The sequence below is a fragment of the Hemitrygon akajei genome, chromosome 1 (genome assembly GCF_048418815.1).
Source record: "Hemitrygon akajei chromosome 1, sHemAka1.3, whole genome shotgun sequence".
Lineage (NCBI taxonomy): Eukaryota > Metazoa > Chordata > Chondrichthyes > Myliobatiformes > Dasyatidae > Hemitrygon > Hemitrygon akajei.
In genome coordinates this window covers 47,892,174-47,918,012 of record NC_133124.1, presented here as the reverse complement: position 1 = coordinate 47,918,012, position 25,839 = coordinate 47,892,174, and the positions used below count along the sequence as shown (strand labels likewise).

The 25,839-nt window shown below is 38.9% G+C and overlaps 1 protein-coding gene across 3 annotated transcripts in view; it reads right to left on the bottom strand.

The window, feature by feature from the left end:
• Positions 1-25,839, bottom strand: part of LOC140726325 (peroxidasin homolog) — a 472,802-nt gene that overhangs the window by 19,212 nt on the left and 427,751 nt on the right. The window contains exons 19-23 of one of the 3 annotated variants that reach the window (XM_073042565.1): positions 15,383-15,591; positions 13,775-13,885; positions 11,650-11,748; positions 5,149-5,278; positions 1,961-2,084 (exon numbers count right to left, since the gene is read on the bottom strand). In XM_073042565.1, the coding sequence (XP_072898666.1) occupies positions 1,961-2,084; positions 5,149-5,278; positions 11,650-11,748; positions 13,775-13,885; positions 15,383-15,591 (673 nt within the window). The remainder of the gene's footprint in view (positions 1-1,960; positions 2,085-5,148; positions 5,279-11,649; positions 11,749-13,774; positions 13,886-15,382; positions 15,592-25,839) is intronic. The other 2 variants (XM_073042575.1, XM_073042584.1) reach the window with 2 other exon arrangements.

Here is a 25,839-nt window from a genome sequence, read left to right as displayed (position 1 = left end):
TTCGGAACATACACCGTCCAGTGAGGGAGTTTTTTGTTGTTGTTGTGTGCCTGAGACTGAGATGATCTGGGTCTTTTGTTCAGCGGAAGATGGAGAGAGAAGATGAGGTCATAGACACCAGAAAGGAGTGGACTTGGAGTGGGGCAGGGAGTTGACAAAGCCCGGGGGAAATCGATGGAGGACCAGCGGAAGGGAAACCCTGAGCTCCAACTTGTGCACATTAGATTGTTTCATTGAAATGGGCCTTTTCTTTTTGTTTTACTTTACTAACCCTTCAGTCAAATTAAGAATGATAAAGATAAATCGTTTAATCGCATATGGTGTACTGTCCGTTATTTCGTGGTACTGATTTGTAACAGGGAAACACATCACGCAGCATCCACACAAACAGCAGGATTTGCACCTTCAATCTCATACATTTGGCCAGAGATTGTCTTCCCTTGACTTATGCAGCCGAGGGTTACACAGGGAAAGGGTAGGCAATCATCACAGTCAGCATGGATGAGAAGTGCTAAAACAGCATTACTTCACGCTGCATAATTCTGTGATTCAAATAATGCTGTTTCAACTCTTCAAACAATAATGCATTACAGACTAATAGTTGCTGCCTGGGAAAAGAATACTTTCTTAGAAATCAAAACCATTTAGCAGGCTGCTCAGCCCAACCAGTCTGGAAATCCCTCAAAATGAGCAGTTAATAAGCCAACGGTTATGTCCCTAACAGTTACACATATACCCTGCAATGTATCTAATTGGGCCTCCTGCAACATGTTACACAATCTCCTCACCTCCCTAAGGAAGTGAAGCTTTTTTGAGTGCTGCTCCACCTTCAGGGCCAAAATATTCCTGGATGAACAGTATATTCTGTTGCTAGGGTTGGAGTAAACAGTGTCTTTATTTCTGCGAAGTTTTAGCATTCCCACACCATCCAATCATTCTTATTTTAAATTTTACTTCCTCGCGTCTTTTTAAGTTTCTCTAGCCACTACAATTTTTTATACATTTTGATTTTCCCCAGTGCCATATATGAGCTGGCTGCCAGGGTTAATTAGCAGATCATTTTCATTAGCAGATTTGAATTTAGAACTGAGTCTAGTTTCCTCTTAAATCTCATCATCAGTCAACGCTGCTAAATGGCATTCAAATAGATAATTAGTGTAACGCTTCTACAGCGCCAGCTGTAAGAATGGGGCTCAATTACTGCCATTGCGTGTCAGGAGTTTTACCTTCCTGCTATGGCTAGAGACTGGTGGTGCTCCAGTTTCCCCCCACCTTCCAAAAATGTACAATTAGGTTAGTGAGTTGTGGGCATGCTATGCTGGTACCAGAAGTGTGGTAATGCTTGCTTGGCATAAATGATTTGATTTGACACAAATGACATATTTCACTTCATGTTTCAATGTACATGTGACAAATAAGTTAAGTGGGAAAGGATCTGGTGCTTTCCCAGCATATATGACGAATAGTCTCTTCGCGGGCTTCCCGACGAGTACGGGTATCGATTTTAACAGACATTTCAATGACAAACCAGTCAGGAGGGACACATGACAGGGGTATATATTCCACCGGACTAGACATGCCTAGGCATCATCCCTGATGAAGATGGCAGGGTTTGCCATTGAAATGTCAGTTGAAACCGATACCTGTACCTGGCTGGACGCCTGAGAAGAGTTTATTCAAAATAAAGCTAATCTTTAAAATAGACTTTGGGAAGATACAAGAGTTATTTTAACTTTTAGTCTTAACCTCTCCACACTATAAAACCTCTACAGGAAAATGGTGATATCTGACTGGCTGTTTGCTGCATTTCCTGGTCTCTATTCTTTCAACAGATGGTTAGATTAAGGCGTTTCACAACAAATTACTTACCTCTTAGATAAGATATTACACAATTGGGTTTATCTATAAATTTGGAATAATATTTACTCGTTAAAAAAAATACTTTATTTATTATCCATACCTGGTTACGTAGGGAGATGATTGTCTTTTGCACGTCAGCCACAAAACTGTTGAAACCTTGGGGGGGCTCATGATTATTGGGAAAAATTGTTGAGTTTACAAACTCTCCAAACTCTTGAGTGTACCTAGCATTCATAAGAAGAGTTCATCTTATAAATTGAATTGATTCAGTCAAAACAAAACAATTTGAATATACCATGTTAGCAAATTCTTAAAACATACCCAGTTTTTTTAATGTAAATACAGGATATCAAAAGAATTAACAGAATAAAGGGCAATGATATCTTCCCCAGAGGAAGCTCCAATTCAAATGTATGCATGTTTCTTCCATGTAATTAGCAACATAATAGCTTTCTGAGCGCTGATTAACAAAACAACTTGTGCCTAAAACTTGAATTAATTAGCACCAGAATTCTGCCTGTGATGCAATTCTGTTTCAATTAAAATCAAAATCATTATGGACAATTAAGACCATGCTTCATGTTGAATGAATTAAGACGTACAAACAAGCTGGATGAGCTCAGCAGGTCGGGCAGCATCCGTTGAAATGAGCAGTCAACGTTTCGGGCTGAGACCCTTCGTCAGGACTGTCAGGGTCATCAGGGTCTCGGCTCGAAACGTCGACTGCTCATTTCAACGGATGCTGCCCGACCTGCTGAGTTCATCCAGCTTGTTTGTACGTTTTGATTTGACCACAGCATCTGCAGTGTACTTTGTGTTGAATGAATTCCTTGGCTTGCCTTTGGGTCCTCCACATGTCTCCCGTGTTACCGTGTGGAGGAACCTGCAGGTGTGTAGCAGCATCCAAAAGCAAGCAACGCACTACTGGACACTGCTTTTATAATGTTAATACCTTCATGCCAGGCTCAGGCCAGAGCAAGTCCTGCACAAGCATACAGATTAGAAACAAGGTGTCTGGTTCTCTCAGGTCTGTTTCACCTTTTTAGTAAATTCATTGCTGATTTGACAGTAATATCAGATGAGCAATCCAATCTATCAGTAGTAACTTTTCACCCTTAGGTTTTCAAACATCTATCTACCTCCATCTTAAAAAATTCAGACTCCACATTCCCTGCCTTGTAAGCAATGGAGTTCCGAAGATTCAAGGGTCACTGAGAGAAAAAAAAAGTAGATTCATTTCTGCTTATTGTGACTCCCCATCTGAACACCCATCTCTACCCTCAATCACTCCACCTACCTCAGACACCGGCTTTCCTAACTTCCTTTGGGCTGACTCCAGAGGCAAAATAATCAGGCAAATTGTCTCTGACTTTGCACAGTATTTTGAATAGTGCACAATAGTGCACGGTCACATCTGTTGGCTATGTATTTTCGAACAAAATGCTCATATGTCGATCATGAACCAATTGTTTAACGTACCTCTATTGCCACCCACCAATTTCTAAGGGTTAAGTCCTTATTATTTTTTATTTGCTTTTCTTGCTCACCAAACTCTCCTCTGCTGGAAGCAGTTACGTTTTGTGTTGCATTAAGTACAGACTCAATAAAGTCTGACTGCCAAATAGCTATTTGTTGGGTGTGTGTTTTGGCAGTGATGCTCAGCATTAGGTGCACTTCAACAGAACAGTTTTATTTGCAACAGCTGTCACCAAATATGACATTAAAGCAGGCCATCAATCTGCAACAGTCATTTGGAATAAGCAGCTAAAATATCAGCACAGATTAGAGATTTGAATCTTTTTGAGTTGTATGTCTGAAAACAAGTTTTAAGATCTTCACTTTTAGGTTTTGTGATGAATCTATATTCAACAAGGATATAGAACAAATAACACAGCCTAGAAATTGTCGCTGAGGATATTCAGCAGGTCAGATAGCGTCTGAAGAGGGAGAAACAGAGTTCATATTTCAAATTAATGAGAAATGTTGAAGTGTTTTATGGTGATGTTTTATATGTATACAAAATGGTGATGGAATTCTCTTTCATCCCATTTAATATTCTGATGATAGATCATTTGCCAGAAACATTAACTCTTCTTCTCTTTTCATGGATGCAATCTTACTTGTATCCTCTGTCCTTTTTATTTTTCATTTCTATCTGCTGCTGCTAGGATAAAATCTTTTCTCATTTGGGTACAATTTTATGGAAATGTTAAACAACGATTATGACATTACAGTGAATTACTGTCAATGTTTGTAATCTTGTGTTATGTAATTTTTTGCCCAGTGACAACAACACGTGCACACTGAATTTTATATATAGAGATAATCATTTTAACAAGCTAGCAAAACACTGCTAATAGGAACTTAAGAACTGTTGCATACCGCATGTGATTTGCTTGCTAATTAATGCTTTCAAAAGTCAAGTTTCCAAATATCACTCCACTTCTTCCCACTTGCAAATTCACCAATGAGATAGAGGGTGACAAGCATTTGAGCGATTCTTAGCAATTCTTAGCAATTCTGCTAAGATTCTCCTTTGAATATCATTCATAGCCTTTTTTTGTGACTCAGGACTATATGCTTTAATCATTTTTCTTATGTGAACTATTTTACATTTGCTTGCATTAAGGTCACCTACTACTCTCAGACAACTTAGATATATTACTTCATTTGGTGTCATTTCTGAGGTTGACTCCTCTAAACCTTGTTAAGTATAATTTCCAAATTTGGCCGTTTTATGTTTCATTACGTTGTTATCAACATAAATTAGAAACAATATTGTTTAAGGTCACTTATCTCAGCACTTCAAAACAATACAAAATAGTTGATTTATGTTTTTCCATGAATTTGTTACCCTTCCTGATATTTGCCTGAATTCTTCACCACCTTTCACATGGCAATTCTTTACCTCATATAGTTCCCATTACACCAACGCAAGGTTGCATTAACATCTTCAGCTTTATACCCAACAGAAATATTCTACTACTGCTCTTCTATAGGGCATCATGCCCATAACTTAATGCAAAGTATCTTATGATGTCATGTCAAATGGATCTTTTATCAATGACAGAATGCAATTTCCATCCTATTTGGGCCTATTTTTGTTTTGTTCATAATTACACTGCAGAGTTAGATCTATTGCCTGGTGCTTTACATGCATGAATCTGTATTTGCCTTGCAGTAATTTACTATTATGTTCTCAATTAGCAAGTTACATTGCAGTGAATTCATTGTTTTAATTCAAGTCATCAAATCATATCTTCAAAACTGCCACCACAAACTGCATACCTCCCTTGTTGATTGTTTGACAAAAGTGAAGCATCCTTTGAATGCTTATCTCCCGGATAGCTGAATTCCACTGAACGTTTGTTGCGGAACTGTTGTGAAAGTGCATTAATATGTCCTCTTGTTCTACAATCTGTGCAAAAAGATAATTTTAAAGCACACACACACGTGTTCATTTCTCCATTAATAGAAGATTTTACGAGCTGCAGAATTTTACGTTTTTTTTTACTTTCAGTAATAATATATCTCTGCATTTATCTTCGTCCATTCTCAAATTTTTAAATTATTCATACTAGTGTTGTTCAAAGATAAGTTCATGCTGGTTTACTGGCTTCCAAGCATATTTTTTCCATAATGCAGAAAATGTGAAATCAAATTGTAAAACATATTGCTGTTCAGCCACAAAATAAGACCATAAAACATAGGAGCAGAATTAGGCCATTCAGCCCATTGTGCCTGCTCTGCCATTCCATCATGGCTGATCCCGGATCCCACTCAACCCCATACACCTGCCTTCATGCCATATCCTTTGATACCCTGATCAAGAAACTATCAATTTCTGACTTATGTGTACCTATGGATTTGGCCTCTACCACACTCTGTGGCAGAGCATTCCACAGATTTATTACTCTCTGGCTATGTAAAAAAAAATCCTCCTTACCTCTGTTCTAAAGAGACTCCCCTCAATTTTGAAGCAATGTCCTCTAGCTCTACCCCAACCATAGGAAACATTCTTTCTAAATCCACCCTATCTAGTCCTTTCAACATTTGATAGGTTTCAATGAGTCCCCCACCCTGCATTCTTCAAAATTAAGTGAGTTCAGGCCCAAATCTGCAAAATGCTCCTCATATGTTAACCCCTTTATTCCTGGAATCATCTGTGTGAAAATTCTCTAAACACTCTCCAATGACAACACATCCTTTCTGAGATATGGGGTCCAAAACTGTTGACTCAAAGTGTGGCCTGACTCATGTCTTAGAAAGCCTCAGCATTACCTCCTTGCTTTTATATTCTATTCCCCTTAAATAAAAGCCAACATTGCATTTGCCAACTTTACCACAGACTCAACCTGTAAATTAACCTTCTGGAAGTCTTGCACGAGGACTCCTAAGTTCCTCTGAACCTCTGAGGTTTGAACCTTCTCCCCATTTAGATAATAATCCACACTATTGTCCTTTTACGAAAATGCATTATCATACATTTCCCAATACTGTATTCCATTTGCCACTTTTCTGCCCGTTGTTCTAATTTGTCTAAGTCCTTCTGCAATTGCATTGGTTCCTTGGTGCTACCTATCCCTCCACCTGTCTTTGAATAATCCACAAATGCATCAATTCCATTATCCAAATCATTGACAAACAATTTGAAAAGTAGCAGTCCCAAAAATGACCCCTGAGGAACATCACTTGTCACTGGCAGTCATCCAGAAAAGGCCCCCATTATTCCTATTCGCCTTTTCCTGTCTGTTAGCCATTTCACTATCCATGCCAATAGCTTTCCTGCAACACCACAGGATTTTATCTTGTTAAGCAGCCTCATGTGTGGCACCTTATCAAGTGCCTTCTGAAAATCCAAGTAAATGACAGCCACTGCTTCTCCTTTGTCAACCTTGCTTGTTACTTCCTTGAAGAATACTAACAGATCTGTCAGGCAAGATTTCCCTTTACATAAATCATGTTGAATTTTACTTATTTTGTCATTAGTCTCCAAGTACCTGGAAACCACATCCCAAATAATAGACTCCAAAGTTTTCCTAACCACAGAGGTTAGGCTAACTAACCTATAATTTCCTTTCTTTTGCCTTCCTCCTTTCTTAAAGAGTGGAGTGATATTTGCAATTTTCCAGTCCTCTGTGAACATGCCAGATTCTTGAAAGATCATGACCAATTCATCTAATATCTCTTCAGCGACCTCTCTCAGGACTCCATGATGTAGTCCATCTGGCCCAGGTGACTTAACCTGCTTAAAACCTTTGAGTTTGCCTAACACATTTTCCTTTGTAAAAGCAATGGCACTCACTGCTGCTCCCTGACAATCACAGGCCTCTGGCACTTTGCAAATGTCTTCCACAGTGAAGACAGATGCAAAGTACCCATTAACTTCATCTGCCATTTCTTTGTCCCCCATTACTACCTCACCAGCATCATTTCCCAGTGGTCAAATATCAACTCTCATGTCCCTTTTGCTTTTTATATAACTGGAAAAAAAAACCTTTTGGTATCCTGCTTTATGCTATTGGCTAGTTTACCCTCATATTTCATCTTCTCCCTTCTTACAGCTTTTTAGTTGCTTTTTGTTGGATTTTAAAAGTTTCCCAATCATCCAATTTCCCATTCACTTTTGCTACATTATATGCCCTTTCCTTAGCTTTTATGCAGTGCTTAGCTTCCTTTGTCAGCCACAGTTGCATATCCCTGCCATTTGAGAATGTCTTCCTTTATGGCACATATCTGTCCTGTGCCTTGTAAACTATTCCTAGAAACTTCAGACATTTCTGCTCTGCTGTCATCCCTGCCAGTATCCTCCTCCAATCCACCGGGGCAAGCTCCTCTCTCATGCTTCTGTAATCCCCTTTATTCAATTGTGATCCTGATACATGTTGGTTATTCTTCTCCCACTCTAATTGCAGTATGAGTTCAATCATATTATGATCACTGCCTGCTAAGGGTTCTTTTACATTAAACTCCCTAATAAGATCGGGATTGTTAAATAACACCCAATCTAAGATAGCCTTTCCCTGAGTAGAGTCAAGAACAAGCTGCTCTAAAAAGCCATCTTGTAGGCATTCAACAAATTCTCTCTCATGATCTGACACCAACCTGATTTTCCCAATCTCCCAATCCCTTAAATACTGCACCTTCCGTCCTGCATTCTTCACCCTTTTGAATTTTGCCTCTGTGGTACAACTTAACTCCTTGCTCTGTCTGCAAGTGTACCCAATTATTGGCTTGTCCTTCCTTACATTCATGTTACATCCATCATCTACTTGTAAACCTGCTGGCTCATTCTCAGCTCTATCATCCTGGTTCTCATCCGCCTGCCATATTAGTTTAAACCACTTCCAACAGCTCTAGTAAAACTACCTGCAAGAATATTGTAACCCCTCGGATTCAAGTACGATCCTTCCCCCTCTTGTACAGGTCACATCTGCCCCAGAAGAGGTCCCAATTATCCAGAAATCTGAATCCCTGCCTCCTGTTCCAATTCTTCAGCCACACATTTAGCTGCCACCTCAAAGAACATGGCTTCCTTTTGCACAGCAAGGACAGGAACTATTTAGCATATGTAGACAAGATAAGGATGTAATTGGAGGATGTGAATACCAACCAAAGAACGTTTACTTTATCAACTTCAAAGTGTCATTGGTTGTTAGTTTGTAGTTTCTATTGACTTGTCAACTCTGTATGAAAATGGCATTTCTCTGTTCAGACTTCAGCACAGTGTGGTTACAGGGATCACGTTTGTCTCCCTGCACACAATTAAATAAAGTATGACTGAGGACTGAGTGTAAGTTTCAGAGTCCAGTTAATTGGTAAGAACAATAGAGGCCAGTGGCTGCACCCACATGAACACAAGTGCATCCACAACTAAAGTCTGTCAGAAGTGTGAAGTGTCGGTGTATCGTGACATCGGGCAGTATGCAACAATAAATTGTTTCTATTTTGGAGCACAGCATTTGAGCTAATGCCCTCTTTTAATCTCTTGGCTGAATATCTATTCAATATCAGGAGGTGCCTCTAACCAACACTAAATTTAAGATATCAAATTCTTATATGCTAAATGATGTCTATGGACCTCTCCTATGAATCAATAAGAAACTGGTGCCTTTCATAGATTAATATCATTGAAACCATCAGGTAATAATGTGATAGCTGTTAACAGAGTTTATCTGAGAACCAGGGCTTCAATTCTGAAGTACAACACGGGATACTCCTAGGCATGGGTGCACTGATGGTATTCACTTCAATTACAACCTGACTAGCAAAAAGCCCGACAGGAAAATCTGCTGGTAGAGCGAGGGAGCAAATGCAGAAGAAGGAATTTCTGCAAGCGGCTATATCTGCCTATGGTGCTCAGAGTATAATTGTCACACCCAAACCTTGTTGAGGAACAGTTATCTGTATTGCATCAGATGGATGTGAATTATTCATACATTGGAATTCTAGCACTTCTTGTGGAATCTGTGAAGTTGAATGATGCTAGAGATTGTACGACTGTAGCTTTGCTCTGAATACTACCACAAGTAAATACCAACATGCACACATTTTCTCCACTGGTAGAAAGTTGAGACAGTCAGCTGTATACCTACCTGATGTCACCAAGATTGACCACAGAAAAACCCACTGATTTGCTTTATTCACTTCTAGTTGAAGGTAAGAATTGGCAAGATACTGCCTTTGGGTTGCTGCAAAGTAGGCTCAGAATATCTTGATGAAGCATGGAATTTGGGACCTCAATGTTGAGCTTATTCTAAGTGCATTTAATTTTTAAGGATTTTAAGTACATGATGCTTTTTGTCCACAAGAGTTCTGCTATTGACAACTGTGATGTGTTTACTCCACTCACTTTCACTATGACAGTAACATTAGAAAGTTTATCATGTGATATCGGTAACATTCAAAAGTGTGTTATGTGATATTGGTAACAATGGAAAGTATGTTGTGTGATATCGGTAACGATAGCGTGCCGTGTGATATCAGTAATGATGGATAGTGTGCCGTGTGATATCGGTAACGAAGGAAAGTGTGACTTATGATATCGGTAACAAAGGAAAGTGTGCCGTGTGATATCGGTAACAATGGAAAGTGTGTTGTGTGATATCAGTAACGATGGAAAGTGTGTTGTGTGATATCAGTAACGATGGAAAGTGTGGCGTGTGATATCGGTAATGATGGAAAATGTGCCATGTGATATCATTCTAAAGCTATCTTTGCTGGACATTGTAGTTGTTTCTAACTACCATGCCAAATCAAGCAGAATATATTAGAATGGATTCCTTTATAGAGGGCATATAAAATTATTTTAGATTGTATTCTTCTTTCTTTACATAGTTCATTATTATTTCCTATTGACCTGTACTTTCATTGCATTTTTCATTTAATCTTGTTTGCCATCCACATCATCAGAGATCTTCCCTTCTTCCCATCCCATTCCCATTTGCTTGAAACTTGTTACATTTCCAACATCTCCCAATTCCGAAGAGAGGTTACATGTCTAGAGTGTTAGCTCTGGTTCTCTTTCGGCAGATGATGCCTTACTATTGAAAATTTCCTGTATTTCCTGGTGTGATTTTAATTAATTATATTAAAGATAAATTGTGCATTCAATTAATTTCTAAGCAGTTGGAATAAAAGTATTATTGTTCGATACTGTAATCTCCATCAATGCAATGCACACAAGAAAGAAAGCAATGTAAGTAAACAAGAACACGAAATGAATTCAACAAGACAAACAGCTGCAGACAGGCATGAATGTTAGTGAAAAAGCCTTCAGTTGCTGTTGATTTTAAACTTAGCCAATTTATTGTTAATTTGTCTGAAATGCCATGCCATAATTGGCTCTCTTGCAATGTAATGAACAGAATTAGAGTAATCTAAATGCCATTTATTTTTAATAAAAGGCTCAACATCATCAGTTTCTGAATTTACTCTGAAGATTGCTCTAAGTGCTTGGCATTAGCCTGATGTTTCTCAGTTCCACACACACATCTTTTAATATTTATTTAGCGATACAGCACGGAGTAGGCCCTTCCGGCCCGACCAGCCTCACCGCCCAGCAATCCCCAACAAACTAGATTAACCCTAACCTAATCACGTGACAACTTACAATGATTAATTAACCTACCCAGTATCTTTGGACTGTAGAAAGCAACTGGAAGACTCAGAGCAATCCCATGCATTCCACAGGGAGGACATTCAGAGATTCCTGACAGAATAGCACCGGAATTGAAATGTCCTGAGCTGTAATAGCATTGCATGAACTGCTATGCTACTGTTGTGCCATGTATGCACAAAAATTAAGGATATTTTGAAGCACATCAAATTAAGTAAAATTAATTTTGCTTTTTTAAGTTAATTTATTAATGAACATTGAGCTCTTAGAGCAAAGAACAGAATTAAAATTTAGATAATTTTATAATTCAGAAAACTATTCTGAAGCAGAAACCTGCTCTGCATACTGCTACAAAAGACTAAATATATAAAAGGTTTCTTGACATTAGGTTTCCTCAATAACTGCCATTAGAAATAACTAATTTCAGCAGAAAGTGACGGACAGCTTTTGATTATTTTCAAAAGAATCATATTTGCAGTTCAAAGTTAATTGTATAAAATACATTCAATATGTTCTATATTTGAGCAGATCTTTGATTTTTAAATCAAAGATGCCTGCAGTGGAACACAAATGCTTTTGAATAGCATTGACTTTATAGGTTTGCATTTGGCTCCTTAGAAAAAGATGCTTAAATATTGAAATACATTTTTTCATCACTTAAAAAAACTCGCCTCGAATAACAGGCTTTGTAACTGTCTCCTCAAGATAAGTCATCAGCCTAGACAGCCTTATGAGTTGCTGACGCATATGGTAAAATGATTCCCGCAAACCTGGAAGTGCAAATTAGTCAAGTGAACTCCACAGTTTTACTTAATATTTAGCAATCATTTTAAAAACTTTCACTCCTAAATTAGAATAAACATGGAGTCTTCGAACTTCATTAGATATTTTAATGCATCCATGAAATTAAAAGCTTTGAAGTATTAATAGCACTTAACATGAAATTAAATTATGGGTACCAAATCTGTAGGAATTTATATAACCAAGAATTAGTATGGTTGATTAAAAAGCACCAGTTCCTAACTAGAACTGTTTACATATGTTATCTATAGCCTCTGGTGAATTTTTATCTATGCAGTTCCTTGATCATTTGTTTTGTATAATATATAAAATGTGTGTTACCTAGCAATAGATTTTGGGTGGAATCAGAGAAGTGTCCTAATTTCCTGCTATGACTTAGCGGAAAGCATAGAAAAGCAATACTATTACAGGGACAAACAGGGAATTTCAATGTAGTTGGATATAGATTCAATATAGACACAGTGTTAGGAGTCTAGCTTTGTTGAATACAAAGGTGTTACATTTATTTGAATTATTTATATAAATCCTATTAGTGATTTAGAGGAAAACTATCACAGAGTCTTCATTCGTAATTGATTTCATTTCCAATATTTGGATCTGGTGTTACAGGCAAGGAAAACATTTATTGTTTTCCTTTTGTTGGTGGTCTGGTTGAATTGCACTCATTTATGACGCCACGGTTTGACAAACCTATGGGAGCACCACACTCAACTTGAAGAACAGAATTGGAGGCAGTTCGCATGAAACATGCCGGACTTCCTTCACTGAAGAAAATGTGCCGGTATAACCTGATAAGTAACAATAGAACTTATCTTATGAATGCATGAAAAACATCAGCCCAGAATTTATAATTACATACAAAATAGTTACAGTTAGCCACCCAGGTATCAGTGAGTTTGGGGCTCCCATGCAAGTGTAGAATTCCCAATACTACGCACTGAGCTTCTCGGTCACGCTACACTGCTGAGTTCCATATGGTGTACAAGGCAGGAGCAAGGGACAACTGGCATTTTTGAGTGCTAATGTTTATTTTGAGTGCTAATGTTAATGTTGAGTGTTTATTTTCAAATCATGGGTGAGCCTAGACCTGGTACAGGATCATGAAGACTATTCATTTTAATGGCAATTGCAGGGCTGCAGACATAACAAAGGTATGAATGAGGTTACATTACTTTTAATTGTTAATTTGTTTTAGTGTTTGATTATTGAAACATCTCGAAATAAGTGTAATTATTCTTTTTTTTAAATAACTTTTCAGATTATTTCATTCATTCATTTTGAGAGTTTTGAAATAGTTTCAAAAATCAGAAATAGAATTTGACCTACAGCAAAGCTGGGTGTGTCTTGTTCTGTTGCAACTCCATGACCTAGCTTGCATTTGAGACCCTACCACTGCTCATCTTACTTTCTGGCTCCAGGACCATCTTAACAAAAAGTTTGGTCTTACTTATGTGGAGCAGTGTGGAGAATCACTGTGAGGCACGGTAGTGGGTGGGAGGCCCCAACCTAGACAATAGTGCTATGACAAAAATGCAAGAGTAACATCACTGCTACAGCCAGAGCAGTAAATTGGTCAAATGGGGATCAATGTAAGTGTAAAATAGGTAGAGCTGTGCATGGGATACCAGAGATTAGCAGTGGCATGGGAATCTTCTAATAATCATCAAGAAAATAAAAGTTATGCATATATTCACTCCAGAGCATTATGGACAAGTACATACACATCTTTTAAAAGTCAGTAGTTTCAAATTTCAATGCCTATTCTGACAGCAGGTGGTTAAGAGAATGGTAACATTTTAAGTGGCCGAAGTGAAATTACTCCTCTGAAATTCTGTTAGCTTGTCACCGAATGCCTGTTACTTTAGTTTGAACATATGTTGTTATATGGCCTTGATATTACCCTACATTATCCTGAACTGAACCAGAACACCATTCATAAGTTTTATAGTCATGGAATTATGGATTTATGGCAATCAATGACTGTGACCAACTCGCCTTTCTTCTTGTAATTGCGAACACGGTGGTAGATGCGATTGAACTGCTGGATGAGTAGTGATATGCGCTTATGAAAATCACGAACATTAGATAAAAGACCTGAAAGACAATCTTACAAGAAGTAAATAAGGCAGCCGAACATCACTCTCTGGAGCAACAGCCATAAAATACAGAATTCTTGTCATAACAGCACAAAAGACAGAACAAAGACACAACATATAAAGGAACATCTGTCACATAAAAAGGCACACAAATAAGCAAAAAGCACAAAATTGCATGATAGTACATGACAGTATTTTAAAACCAAATGTACACCTTTATGAAAAACTATCTGCATGGAAGAGTCTTGACAAAATTTGTATTGTGGAGACAATGCATTGCAATTGTTTAACTTACTGTATTTTGTAACAGTTTTACTCATGTATTAAGATAGTCTAAAATAGATGTTATTATTTCTGACTTCTTCCTGCATTGGAGGATGTTACACATTTGCCTTCAGAGAAGTGTGCATTTTTAATTTTAATCGTTATTAAAATTAATTCCAGAAATTAACTGAAACAGAATTGATTTCCTTTCCTCTCTGTATAATTGCTTTTGTGTTCATTCTGACAGTGTACATCTCTATCGCTTCATTACATTAGAACTTGACTATTAACTGATCTCTTGATTATCCACCTTCTGCTCAAACTCATCCCGGGTACCGTAGGTGCTTATGATTCCTAGACTTAAAATCACTGGCCTACAATTTGAAATTTCTCATCCTCAGGGGCACATCTCTCCCCACACTCCCCACCCTGTCTCAGATTTGTAAAATCCTACAAAGCTACAAAAATAGCGGTTTAATTTTTGTCTGAATATTCTTATATGCATCTGACTTCCATAATACATCCTGGACTATTAAGCTGCATTAAAGTACCATGTAAATGCAAACTGTGGCAGAGTGTCATCAGCACTGGCCTTGCTTGCATAGAGATCTAGTTCTGAAAAACTATCAGTGCATAGCTGATACAATTTTGAAAGTAATTAAGAAAATAATTAATGTTGCCTCAATGTGAAATAAACTGAATCATATTTACTTTGCTTTTCATTACCTGTTGTATTCCCAAATGCTTTGTGGCAAATGAAATGCATTTGAAATATAAACACACTTGTACTGGTGAAGTAATGAGCTTATCCCAAAAGTTGATGTACTGTATAGAGTTCCTTTAAAATGTAATCCCTTCTTTGAAAAAAACGCACAAAAATGAAACAGAAGCATTTCTTTACACTAAACTCTTCAGATGAGAGACAATCAAAACTGATTTCGAGTCACATTATCCATCTTGAATTTGATTTAGGAAAGCATTTAATGAAGTTAACAACTCCAACTGCAGCAATGCCAATTAGATTTATATTTAAGAATAATTATTACTATTAAAAAATTGCTCAGTGTAAATCTACTTTAGTTATAAATACTTCCAATTGCATGCAAACCTCTGTTACTGAGAGAGGAAAAACGGCTTTTCTTACTTCCTGTCTGACACAATAAAGAACATCTAACATTAACTGAAAAGAAATACAAGTTACTACCAGTGCAAGTCACCTTAATTTACGATGGACTGAACTGACCTTCACAACAGTCTTGCCACACCCGTAAATCAATTTTGGGGATTTCATCACAATTCACGTATCCTTGAGGGTAATCTGCTCTTGTGAAAACATCCGGCTGGACTTGCTGAATATCATCCCCATTGTCACATAGCACCCTTGCTAGAGAACTTTGTTTCAGCTGTGTTACTTGAGATGCGGTAAACACCCCTGGATTCTCATACCAGAACCTGGGTAACACAGAAAAATGTGTAAGTGGCTTTGATTTTTATTTTGCTTTCATACTTGATATAATATCAACTACCACAATGTATTTTAAAAGTTGCAGGTTAACAGTTGCTCATTTCATAGTTTCTGACTTATTTTTAAATCATTTGACTATCATATAAATTGCTAGCACAGGAGACCAGTCAGTCCATGTAGTGTCTCCTTAGTTACACCACCTCCCAGCCTTCAGTTTATACATGGGTAGAGTTCATTCTCGTAACTATCATCACTTTTTTTTACATGTTTGGGCCTGTTCATGAAATGTTTCCAATGGAATTAAACACAAAGGAAAGTATTGTTGCTTAAAAATCTAATGGAGGTAACTTATGAGGGGGTGATTCATTACAAAAGATTCTCTGTAGTGGCCAAAATAGGGTCATAAGCTGAAATTCAGTCTAATACATATTTAGTGCAACTTGCCATCTTGATTATGATAATTTATTTGTCACCCAGCAGAATTTGTTTAAAAACAATTGTTAGTTCCTTTTGGAACATTCATTGCAGTTTGGTACTAGCTTTTGACCTAATATCCTTTTCTAACAGTGACCAGCTGAATGGTAGTTAACAAGTCATTGTTGGAGATTTTATACAGTTTGGCACAGCACCATTTATTGTTTTCTAGACTGTGAACACATTGGTTAAGGAGGCCACCATAAAATAAAATGCTGTGGCCAACTATGCATCAGGTAAATCATTTGGATGAAGCCAATCCTTAGTCATCATCACCACTTTGGAAGGAATCCACATGAACTGCCAAAGGAATGGGATGAATATGAGGATAGTTAAAGCAGCTTTTGACCCGTCCTCTGTAGGGGAAAGCAACAGGAAGTTCAAGTGGGAAAGGGATATGCTCTCCTGCTGCACAAACCAGGAAATTTGTCCTTCACATGGATCTCCAGTGGAGGAACAAAAACCAAAGAACCCTCGAACACTTGACTATAGAATAACATCCCTTTAGAACAGAGATGAGGAGGAATTTCTTTATCGAGAGGGTGGTGAGTCAGTGGAATTCATTGTCACAGGTGGCTGTGGAGGCCAAGTGATTGGATATATTTAAAGCAGAAGTTGATTAGTAAGGGCATCAAAAGTTATGGAGAGAAAACAGGAAAACGGGCTTGAGGGAGAAAATACTGTAAATCAGCCATGCTGGAACGGTGGAGCAGACTCGATGGGCTGAATGGTATAAATCTGCTCTTATGTCTTATGATCTAATTCAACTCATCAGCCTCCCATCTTCATTGGCTCTACACCCACCCAGTAGTTTTGATGACGTCAGTGGTTGAAGGTGGAAAAAAGCCCAGTTGTACTGCTTTATAAAACAACGTTTTCAATCTAAATCTTAGAACTAAACCCAACAGTGGACACACTTCAGTTCTGTGGGAAGATTAAATAATGCTAATTGTAAATTATTTCAAAATTATGGACTAAATCCAGAATTTCTTGGTCAGATGTTTAAAACGGCATCTGCTTAGGTCATCTGCAAGGCAACATCTTTGTGAGTGTGGTGTATTTTTATCTTGTTGTGAAGCCTCAATTCACTGAAACCCAGGCAATAGCTTTACTGACTGTACCTATGCTTCTACATTCCTTCCATTCCTGTTTGCTTCAATTCCGTAAAGCAAGTCAAATTTCTTCCAGTGTCTGATTCTGATGAAAAACTCAAAGCCAGAAACATTCGACCATCTCTTTTTAGAGGTTAATGAGCCTATTAATTATTTCCAGCTCTCTCCATTAGCACTTTATCTGGTACTCAGCAACTGAGTTATCTTAGTGTCACTCAAGCTTCACCTTTTGGTTCATAGAGTTATTTGCATATATAGCCTCCAGATCAAAAAGGCACAGCTCATTTCCGTTCAGAACTTTCCAATATTCTGCTTTGGCAGAGCAGTCAAATTAAGGGCTCGGCAAGCTTTCTTCTATTTCATACTTAGGACAGCTATGGTACAGTAAGGTACAGTAATTGTGTTTACATGACATACTGAAATATACTTCACTAGATACAGGAGCAGTGTTAGGAAGTATTTCGGAGTCCTTCTCATTCCCTTCCTCTGCATTCTCTCTCTACTACTTCAGTGATCATTTTAAAAGTAATCCACCTGAAAGCAAAAATTTCTTTGTGACTTTCTGGGATATCATCCAACTTTAAAATCTCTGGCCATTCTTGAGTAGATTTATCAGGATCAGTTAAAACAAAATACATTCTAAATGTGTTAAATATCAAGGAGGCTAATTGGAAAGCCACCCCAAATGATTAAGGACAGGAAAGTGTAAATGATACAGGCAATTATTTCCAATGTAGGCAGCAGTCCAGTTTTATGCTGCCTACTCACTTACATTTTCAGTTCCTCAGCCACCATTAACCATGGTGTTCATTGGCTTATTGCCTTCAAGAGTCAGAGGTGTCAAATGTCACCTAATTCTTGTGCACACTATTTAAAATCAGCCAAATACATTTTGTGGGAAAATGTTTTGTAGTTGTTTGGAATTCATTTTGATCTGGGAGACTCTCAAGAATGGACAATGTGAGAGAGAGAGGTCTCCACAGTTTTCCAGTGCCACAATGGAGAGATTATAAAATCAGACAGTTGTGTTTCAGAAGGGGCCAGGAAATCATTGCAAATTCAGTGAGTCGCTGCAGTTAATACCAGCAGTTAAATCTGAAATCCCTGGGAACAATGTGAAAAGAAGATCAGTAGTCTTCTAAAGTTGGACAATCTTCATGTGATAAGTCATCAAGCACAATGGGTCAGAAAGAGGTCAAAAGAGTATAAGGCAGAAAGAGTAGAAGAAACTGTGCCAACTTCCAGGAGGATAAACCTCAGACGTCTAGATTAAGCACTTCCAAAAGGATAACCTGTACATAAAGCTGACAGTTTGGTGCATTAACTAGTCTGCCAGAAAGTCTGTTTACAAAGCCAAGAGGCTTGCAAAGCTTAATTTTAACCTTGCTTAGACCTTTGTGGAGAGTTTGAGTTGATTCCTTCCATTAAGACAGTATGAAAAACTCCATTTGCACAATTGCAGACCCAAATACAATGAGCCTGAACTTGCTGCTAACTGCCTGGAGTTCAGGGCCAAGCTATCAACATTCCTCTATGATCACTCTCAAGTTGAGAATTTCCAAACAACTGTGGTGGGTGTTTCCCCACTGCCTCCAAGATGGGGTTCACTCTGGAGTCTATTGGTGGATTGTGGACTTGCTTCATTTCTCACGGATTTATGTTGGTTATCTATCATAATTAACCTGCACCAAGTTGGACACAATTGGTCATCATCTGAAAGATTTAATGAAGGACTATTACCTTGAACCTTTAGCAAATGTGTCTCTCTCCACAAAGGTTGCCTGAATGCTTGAGTGCGTCCTGCCTTTTCTAATTTTATTACTAGAATGATGGGCCCATTAATTCGAACGGAGAGGAATGCCTGTCAAGGTGGTGGTTACAAGTGAAGTCACTTTGCAATATATTAGATGAGTTTAAAAACACAATTTTAAATTTCTCACTAAATTGCTTTATGTATTTTAATCTATTTTTGTTTTAAAAATATTTAATAAATGTTTAGTCCTGAATGAAGGGTCTCGGCCTGAAATATTGATAGTTTATTCATTTCCATTCACGCTGCCTGACCTACTAAACTCCTCCAACATTTGGAGTGAATTGTTTGCATCATCCCTTCCCACCAATCTCCCTCATGGGATGTTTCCCTGCAAGCGACAGAAATGCTCACCTCTCCATACTCCTCCTCCCTCAGCTCCACTCAGGGCCCCAAACAATTCTCAGTGTGGCAGCACTTCAACTGCAAATCTGTATTGGTCATTGATTGTATCTGGTGCTCCCACTGCGGCCTCCTCAACACTGACGAAAACTGATGTAAATTGTGTGAATGCTTTGTTGAGCACCTTCACTCCATCTGCCAAAGCAGAATCTCCTGATGGCCAAACATTTCAATTCCTATCCTCATTCCCAATCCAACATGTCGGTACAAAGTCTTTTCCCACAATGAGGCCACTCTCAGGGTGGAGGAGCAACATCACATATTCCAACCCACCTGATGACATGAACATTGATTTCTCCTTCCAATAATTATTTTTTTCTTTTCCCCTCCACCATCCCTCTTCATACGTTCTCCACTCTGGCCTTTTACCTCTTCTCCTCACCTGTGTATCACCTCCCCCTAGTGCTCTCCTTCTTTCTTTTCTTCAATGGTCAACTCTCCTCTCCCTTCTTCTTCAGTCCTTTACCTTTCCCACACACCTGGCTTCACCTATCACCTTCTAGCTTGTCCTCTCCTCATCTTTTTTAATCTGGCATCTTTTTTCAGTCCTGATGAAGAGTTTCAACCCTAAACATCGACTGTTTATTCATTACTACAGATGCCGCCTGACCTGCTGAGTTCCTCCAGCATTTTGTGTGTCTTGTTCTGTATGTATTACTCCTTAAGATTTTCAGCACCTTTAACTGATGAATAGTTTTTCAGTGCCTTTGCATATTTCTTCATTGCTAAAACATTCTGAAGCACTTGAGGTCTTTCACTGTGCACAAAATCTGGCACTCTGAAGATTTTTTCAGCTGTTATATAGGCAAAGTGTTGTTCTGGCAGGTTTCTACTGCCATGCAAAACCTTGTAATTTTGGATTGGATTGGCTTTGAGCAGCAAATTGACTTTGGCAGCTTTGGAAAAACTAACTTTGTTCTTGTATTGTACATCAGCTGTTGGCTGCTGGCAGGAAATGTTGATCCATCGAATTGTTTGATAGACAATCTATCACATTTTCTTGTTGATGAAACCCAATTTCTGGATGCACAATGAAAGTACAAGAATACGTTGTGCAGAATCGAGACTGTGAATATCTGTGTTAAAAAGTTTAAAGATAATCATGACAGTGCAGTAATTTATCTTCCAACTCTGCTTATTCTTTATCAGATAGCCATACAGAAAGTGCAGAGTGAAGCTGGATTTCTGGGCTCGGAGCTTGACGTCATCTTCTCAAGCCATTTGCAGCTCTGCCACTCTATGTGCATGAACCAGCCAATTTGCACTTACTGAAGGAGTACTGAAACTGAGGAGGAAATTGGAATAACATCTGCTGCAGGAACTCAGTGGATTAAGGAGTATCAGTGGGAGAAAAGGAATTGTCAATGTTTCATATCAAAACCTTGTACCATGACTGAGATTGGAGAGGCAACAAGAGAAGGATAAACATGACAAGGGAGTCTGAAGTGATTGGTGGAATGAGGAAGATGACAAGAGGATGTGCTGGGTTAGGAGGCAGTGGCAGGTGAATGGTAAGTGGAGGCAGGGAAAGAGGGAAAGAAATGGAGCACAGTGGGTGAACAGGAGTGTGAAGATTAGAGACAGGAGCTGTAGGAAGATAAGCAGGAGCACAAAAAGGTACTGGTGCTGATTGATGATATATTGAGGGGGTGAGAGTGAGAAACATTAGAGGACAGATGACTGGCAATTGGAATCAGACCATTTAGGGGAGGGATGGGAAGTGGCAGGTAATTGTGTGTGTGTGTGTGTGTGTGTGTGTGTGTGTGTGTGTGTGTGTGTGTGTGTGTGTGTGTGTGTGTGTGTGTGTGTGTGTGTGTGTGTGTGTGTGTGTGTGTGTGTGTGTGAGAGAGAGAGAGAGAGAGAGAGAGGAATGAGAAGGGAAAGTGGGACAAAAATAGGTAAAAGTGTATTGGGTGGGCATGAGGTAAAGGAGAACTTGAAAGGCAGTGGGGAAAGACTCACCATGGTTGTTTGAAAATCTTGAACTTCATAGCAATCATAGAGAAATAGTGATAGCTTGGCCCTGGACTCCAGGTGTTTATCAGCAAGTTCAGGTTCATTGTATTTGGGTTTGCAATTGTGCAAATACAGTTTTTCACATAGCAGGAATGGAAGGAATGGATTCAAACTCACCATAGAGATCCAAGCATGGTAAAAATTAAGCTTTGAAAGCCTCTTGGCCTTGTAAAGAGGTTTTCTGACAGACTAGTTAATGCACCAAACAATCAACTTTATGCTGAAGGATTTCCTTTTGAGGTGTTCAACTCAGACCTCTGAGGAGTTGGCACAGTTTGTTTGACTCTTTCTGCCTTACGTGGGTTAAACCTATTGTGCTTGTTGAAAGATCACATGCAGATTGTCGATAACCCAACTTCTAGAAAGCTAGTGATCTTCTTTTGACATTGCACCCAAGGATTTCAGACCTGACTACTAGTATTGACCAGAGCGGTTCATCCACTTCACTGAATTTACAATGGTTTCCTGGTCCCTGCAGAAACGCAACTGTCTAATTTTATAACCTCTCTGTTATGGCACCAGAAAACTGGAGATCTCTCTCTCACGTTTTCCATTCTTGAAAGTCTCCCAGATCAAAATGAATTCCAAATAACTAAAATGCATTTTCCCACGAAAAGTATTTGGCTGACTTTAAACAGTGTGGCCTAGAATCGACACCTCTGACTCTGGAAGACAATAAGCCAATGATAGTGGCTGAACAATCATCAATGTGAGTGAGTAGGCAGCATAACATTGGAGAGCTGCCTACAGTGGAAATAATTTACACTTACTACTGGCTTTCCAATTACCCTCCTTGATATTTATCACATTTATAATGTAGTTCATTTTAACTGATCCTGATAAATCTTCAAGATCAATCTAACTCTTCTCGCCCACATAACCTTCTGTTTTTTTTTCCCCATGTGCCTAGGAGTTTCTTAAATACCCTACACCTGCCTCTACAGTGGACGCAACACACCCCTGGCAGGGCACCCCCTGCACCTACCACATTGTGCAAAAAAACTGACCTCTAATATCTCTGCTATACTTCCCTCCAGTCACCTCAAAAATACTTCCTCTCCTATTAGCCACTTCCACTCTGCGATAAAAGTGCTGGTTATCCACTTTATATTTGCCTCTTATCATCTTAAACACCTCTATTAAGTCACCTCTCATCCTCCTTGGCTCTAAAGAGAAAAGCCCAGCTTCCTAGGAACCTCGAAAACCTACAGCACAATACAGACCCTTCGGCCCACAAAGTTGTGCCGAACATGTCCCTACCTTAGAAATGACTAGGCTTACCCATAGCCCTCTATTTTTCTAAGCTCCATGTACCTATCCGAAAGTCTCTTAAAAGACCCTACCGTATCCGCCTCCACCACCATTGCCGGCAGCCCATTCCACACACTCACCACTCTCTGAGTAAAAAACTTACCCCTGATATCTCCTCTGTCCCTACTCCCCAGCACCTTAAACCTGTGTCCTCTTGTGGCGACCATTTCAGCCCTGGGAAAAAGCTTCTGACTATCCACACGATCAATACCTCTCATCATCTTATACATTTCTTTCAGGTCACCTCTCATCCTCCGTCGCTCCAAGGAGAAAAGGCCGAGTTCACTCAACCTATTCTCATAAGGCATGCTCTCCAATCCAGGCAACATCCTTGTAAATCTCCTCTGCACCTTTTCTATGACTTCCACATCCTTCCTGTAGTGAGGTGACCAGAACTGAGCACAGTACTCCAAGTGGGGTCTGACCAGGGTCCTGTATAGCTGCAACATTACCTCTCGGCTCCTAAATTCAATTCCACGATTGATGAAGGCCAGTACACCATACCACAAAGTCAACCTGTGTAGCTGCTTTGAGTGTCCTATGGACTCGGACCCCCAGATCCCTCTGATCCTCCACACTGCCAAGAGTCTTACCGTTAATACTATATTCTCAAACTTTCCTTGTATATTCCTTATTTTAAAATAATTGAAATTTATCTAATAAGCAACTTGATCCAACAAATCTTGCTTGTAAAAATGGAAAGGTGGTTATCGGGATCAATTGAGGATCATAGGAAAGTATATTAAACTAGTGCAGCAAGGTAGCATAGTGGGCAGCACAGCGCTTTAAAGTACAGATGACCCGGGTTCAATTCCTGCTGCTGCATGTAACAGTTTGTATGTTCTCCCCGTGACTATGTGCTATCCTCTGGGTGCTCCAGTTTCCTTCCACAATCCAAAAAGACCTACCAGTTGATAGGTTAATTGGCCATTGCAAATTATCCCATGATAAGGCTAGGGTTAAAATCAGGGAATTGTTGGATCGATGGGCCGGAAGGACCTATTCAATGTGGAATAATAATCATACTGGCAGGCTGTAAATCTGGTTGTGAAAGTTGTAAAAGCAAAAATACATTTCAGTGCAATAGCTAGCAAGATCAAAATCTGCTGATTTTGCTGGTTGGAAGTTGAAGATTACTTGAAAGATTAATTTCTCAATTTATTAATGTAACTTCATTAGTTACATTTACTTCCAAGAGGAAAATAAATCTAAGTTTGGTGTTTTAATTAAATTCCAAGGCATGCTGAAAGATCTTTCAAATAAATTAAATCTCAGCATTAGAAGACTGAAAGATATTGAGGAGGAACTAACAGTCATCATCATGGTGTCAATAGATTCTGACAAAGGGCCCATATCACAGAAATGGATTATTCTCATATCCATGTTGATAGAAAATCACAAGACTGCCACACACAGAAGTGCATATTCAACAAGAAAAATACTGCAAATGCAGGATATGCTGTACAAATACAAAAATGGTGGCAACAGTCATGTGCAATTGTATGGAACAAATCACACTTTGTCTGATATTTCCAACACGTTCAGGTTTGTTTCAAGCAATGAGAAACTCATTTGCTGAGAAATTGAATCGCATGTTTTTATTCTCTCAATTGTTCTGATTTAACAAAGCAAATTGCATTTGCAACTATTCCTGGAGTTAACATTTCAATCAAGAAATTTGCTATCCCTATCAAAAAAGATGTTGTCCTTGCAGCTTTAATCCCACCACTCCAAAAACACAAATGCTGACATCATTTTGTACCTCCAACCAAAAATATTGCAAACATGATAACCCTTCCCCCTCATTGCTACTGGATTTCCACTTCTATGTGATGCAGTTAGCTACCCATCCTATCAGCTATCTCCTTTTCTGCTGACAGTAAAGGCTCCACATTTTAAATTGAGCTCACCAACCACCACATAACTGGAATAAGTCTTTCTCAACCCTAAGGGATTGCTTTGGAAGAAGGAATAAACAAAGATAAAGTTATGCATTTTAACATAGATCAAAAAAAAGAAAAAACATAGAGCATAGAACTTAGAACAATACTGCACAGTGCAAGTCCTTTGATCCACGATGGACCAAAGCTACTCTATGAACAATCTAATCCTCCCTATAATGTACATAGATCATGGAATAGTTTTATATAAAGAGCAACATATATTTTTGTTCATTCATGTACCTACCTAAGACTATCTTAAATGTACCTAATGTATTCACTCCCAGATGACCTCAATGCTTTTTAGGCATGCTTTGCAGGGGAGAATAAAACTGCACCTCTGCAAATCCCAGCAGCATTTAGTGACCCAGTGTTCCCTGTCTCAGAGGAAAATGTCAGAACATTTTTCAGGAGGGTGAACCCTTGCAAGGTGCCAGGCCCTGATGGTACCTGGAAAGGAACTGAAAACCTGTGCCAACCAACTGGCAGGAGTGTTCAAGGATATCTTCAACCTCTCACTACTGTAGTTGGTGGTTCCCATCTGCTTCAAAAGGGCAAGGTTCAGTGCCCAGGAAAAGCAAGGTGAGCTGCCTCAATGATTATTGCACAGTTGCACTTATATCTACTATAATGAAGTGCTTTAAGAGGTTGGTCATGGCCAAAATCAACTCCTGCCTAAGCATGGATCTGAACCTGCTGCAATTTGCCCATTGCCCATTGCCACTATAGGCTTACAGTGGGCACAATTTCGCTGGCTCTCCATTTTGCCTTTGATCACATGGACATTAGCAATACCCAAGACCAGCTGCTGTTTGTTGATTACATCTCAGCATCAACATCATCATACCCTCAATACTAATCAACAAACTTCCAAACTTCCTCATCAGGAGACTATAGCCAGTGTGGATTAGAAATTACATCTCCTCGATGACAACCAACACCAGTGCACTTCAAGAGTAGACACCTATCCCACTGCTCTACTTTCTCTATACCCATGGCTGTGTGGCTAGGCGCAGCTCAAACACCATCTATCAATTTGCCAATGACATAACTATTGTTAGCTGAATCTCAAATGGTGGTGGGGAGGCATACATAAGGAAGGTAGATCAGTGGCTTGAGAAGTTTTGCAACAAAAATCTTGCACTCAATATCAGTAAAACCAAGGAACTG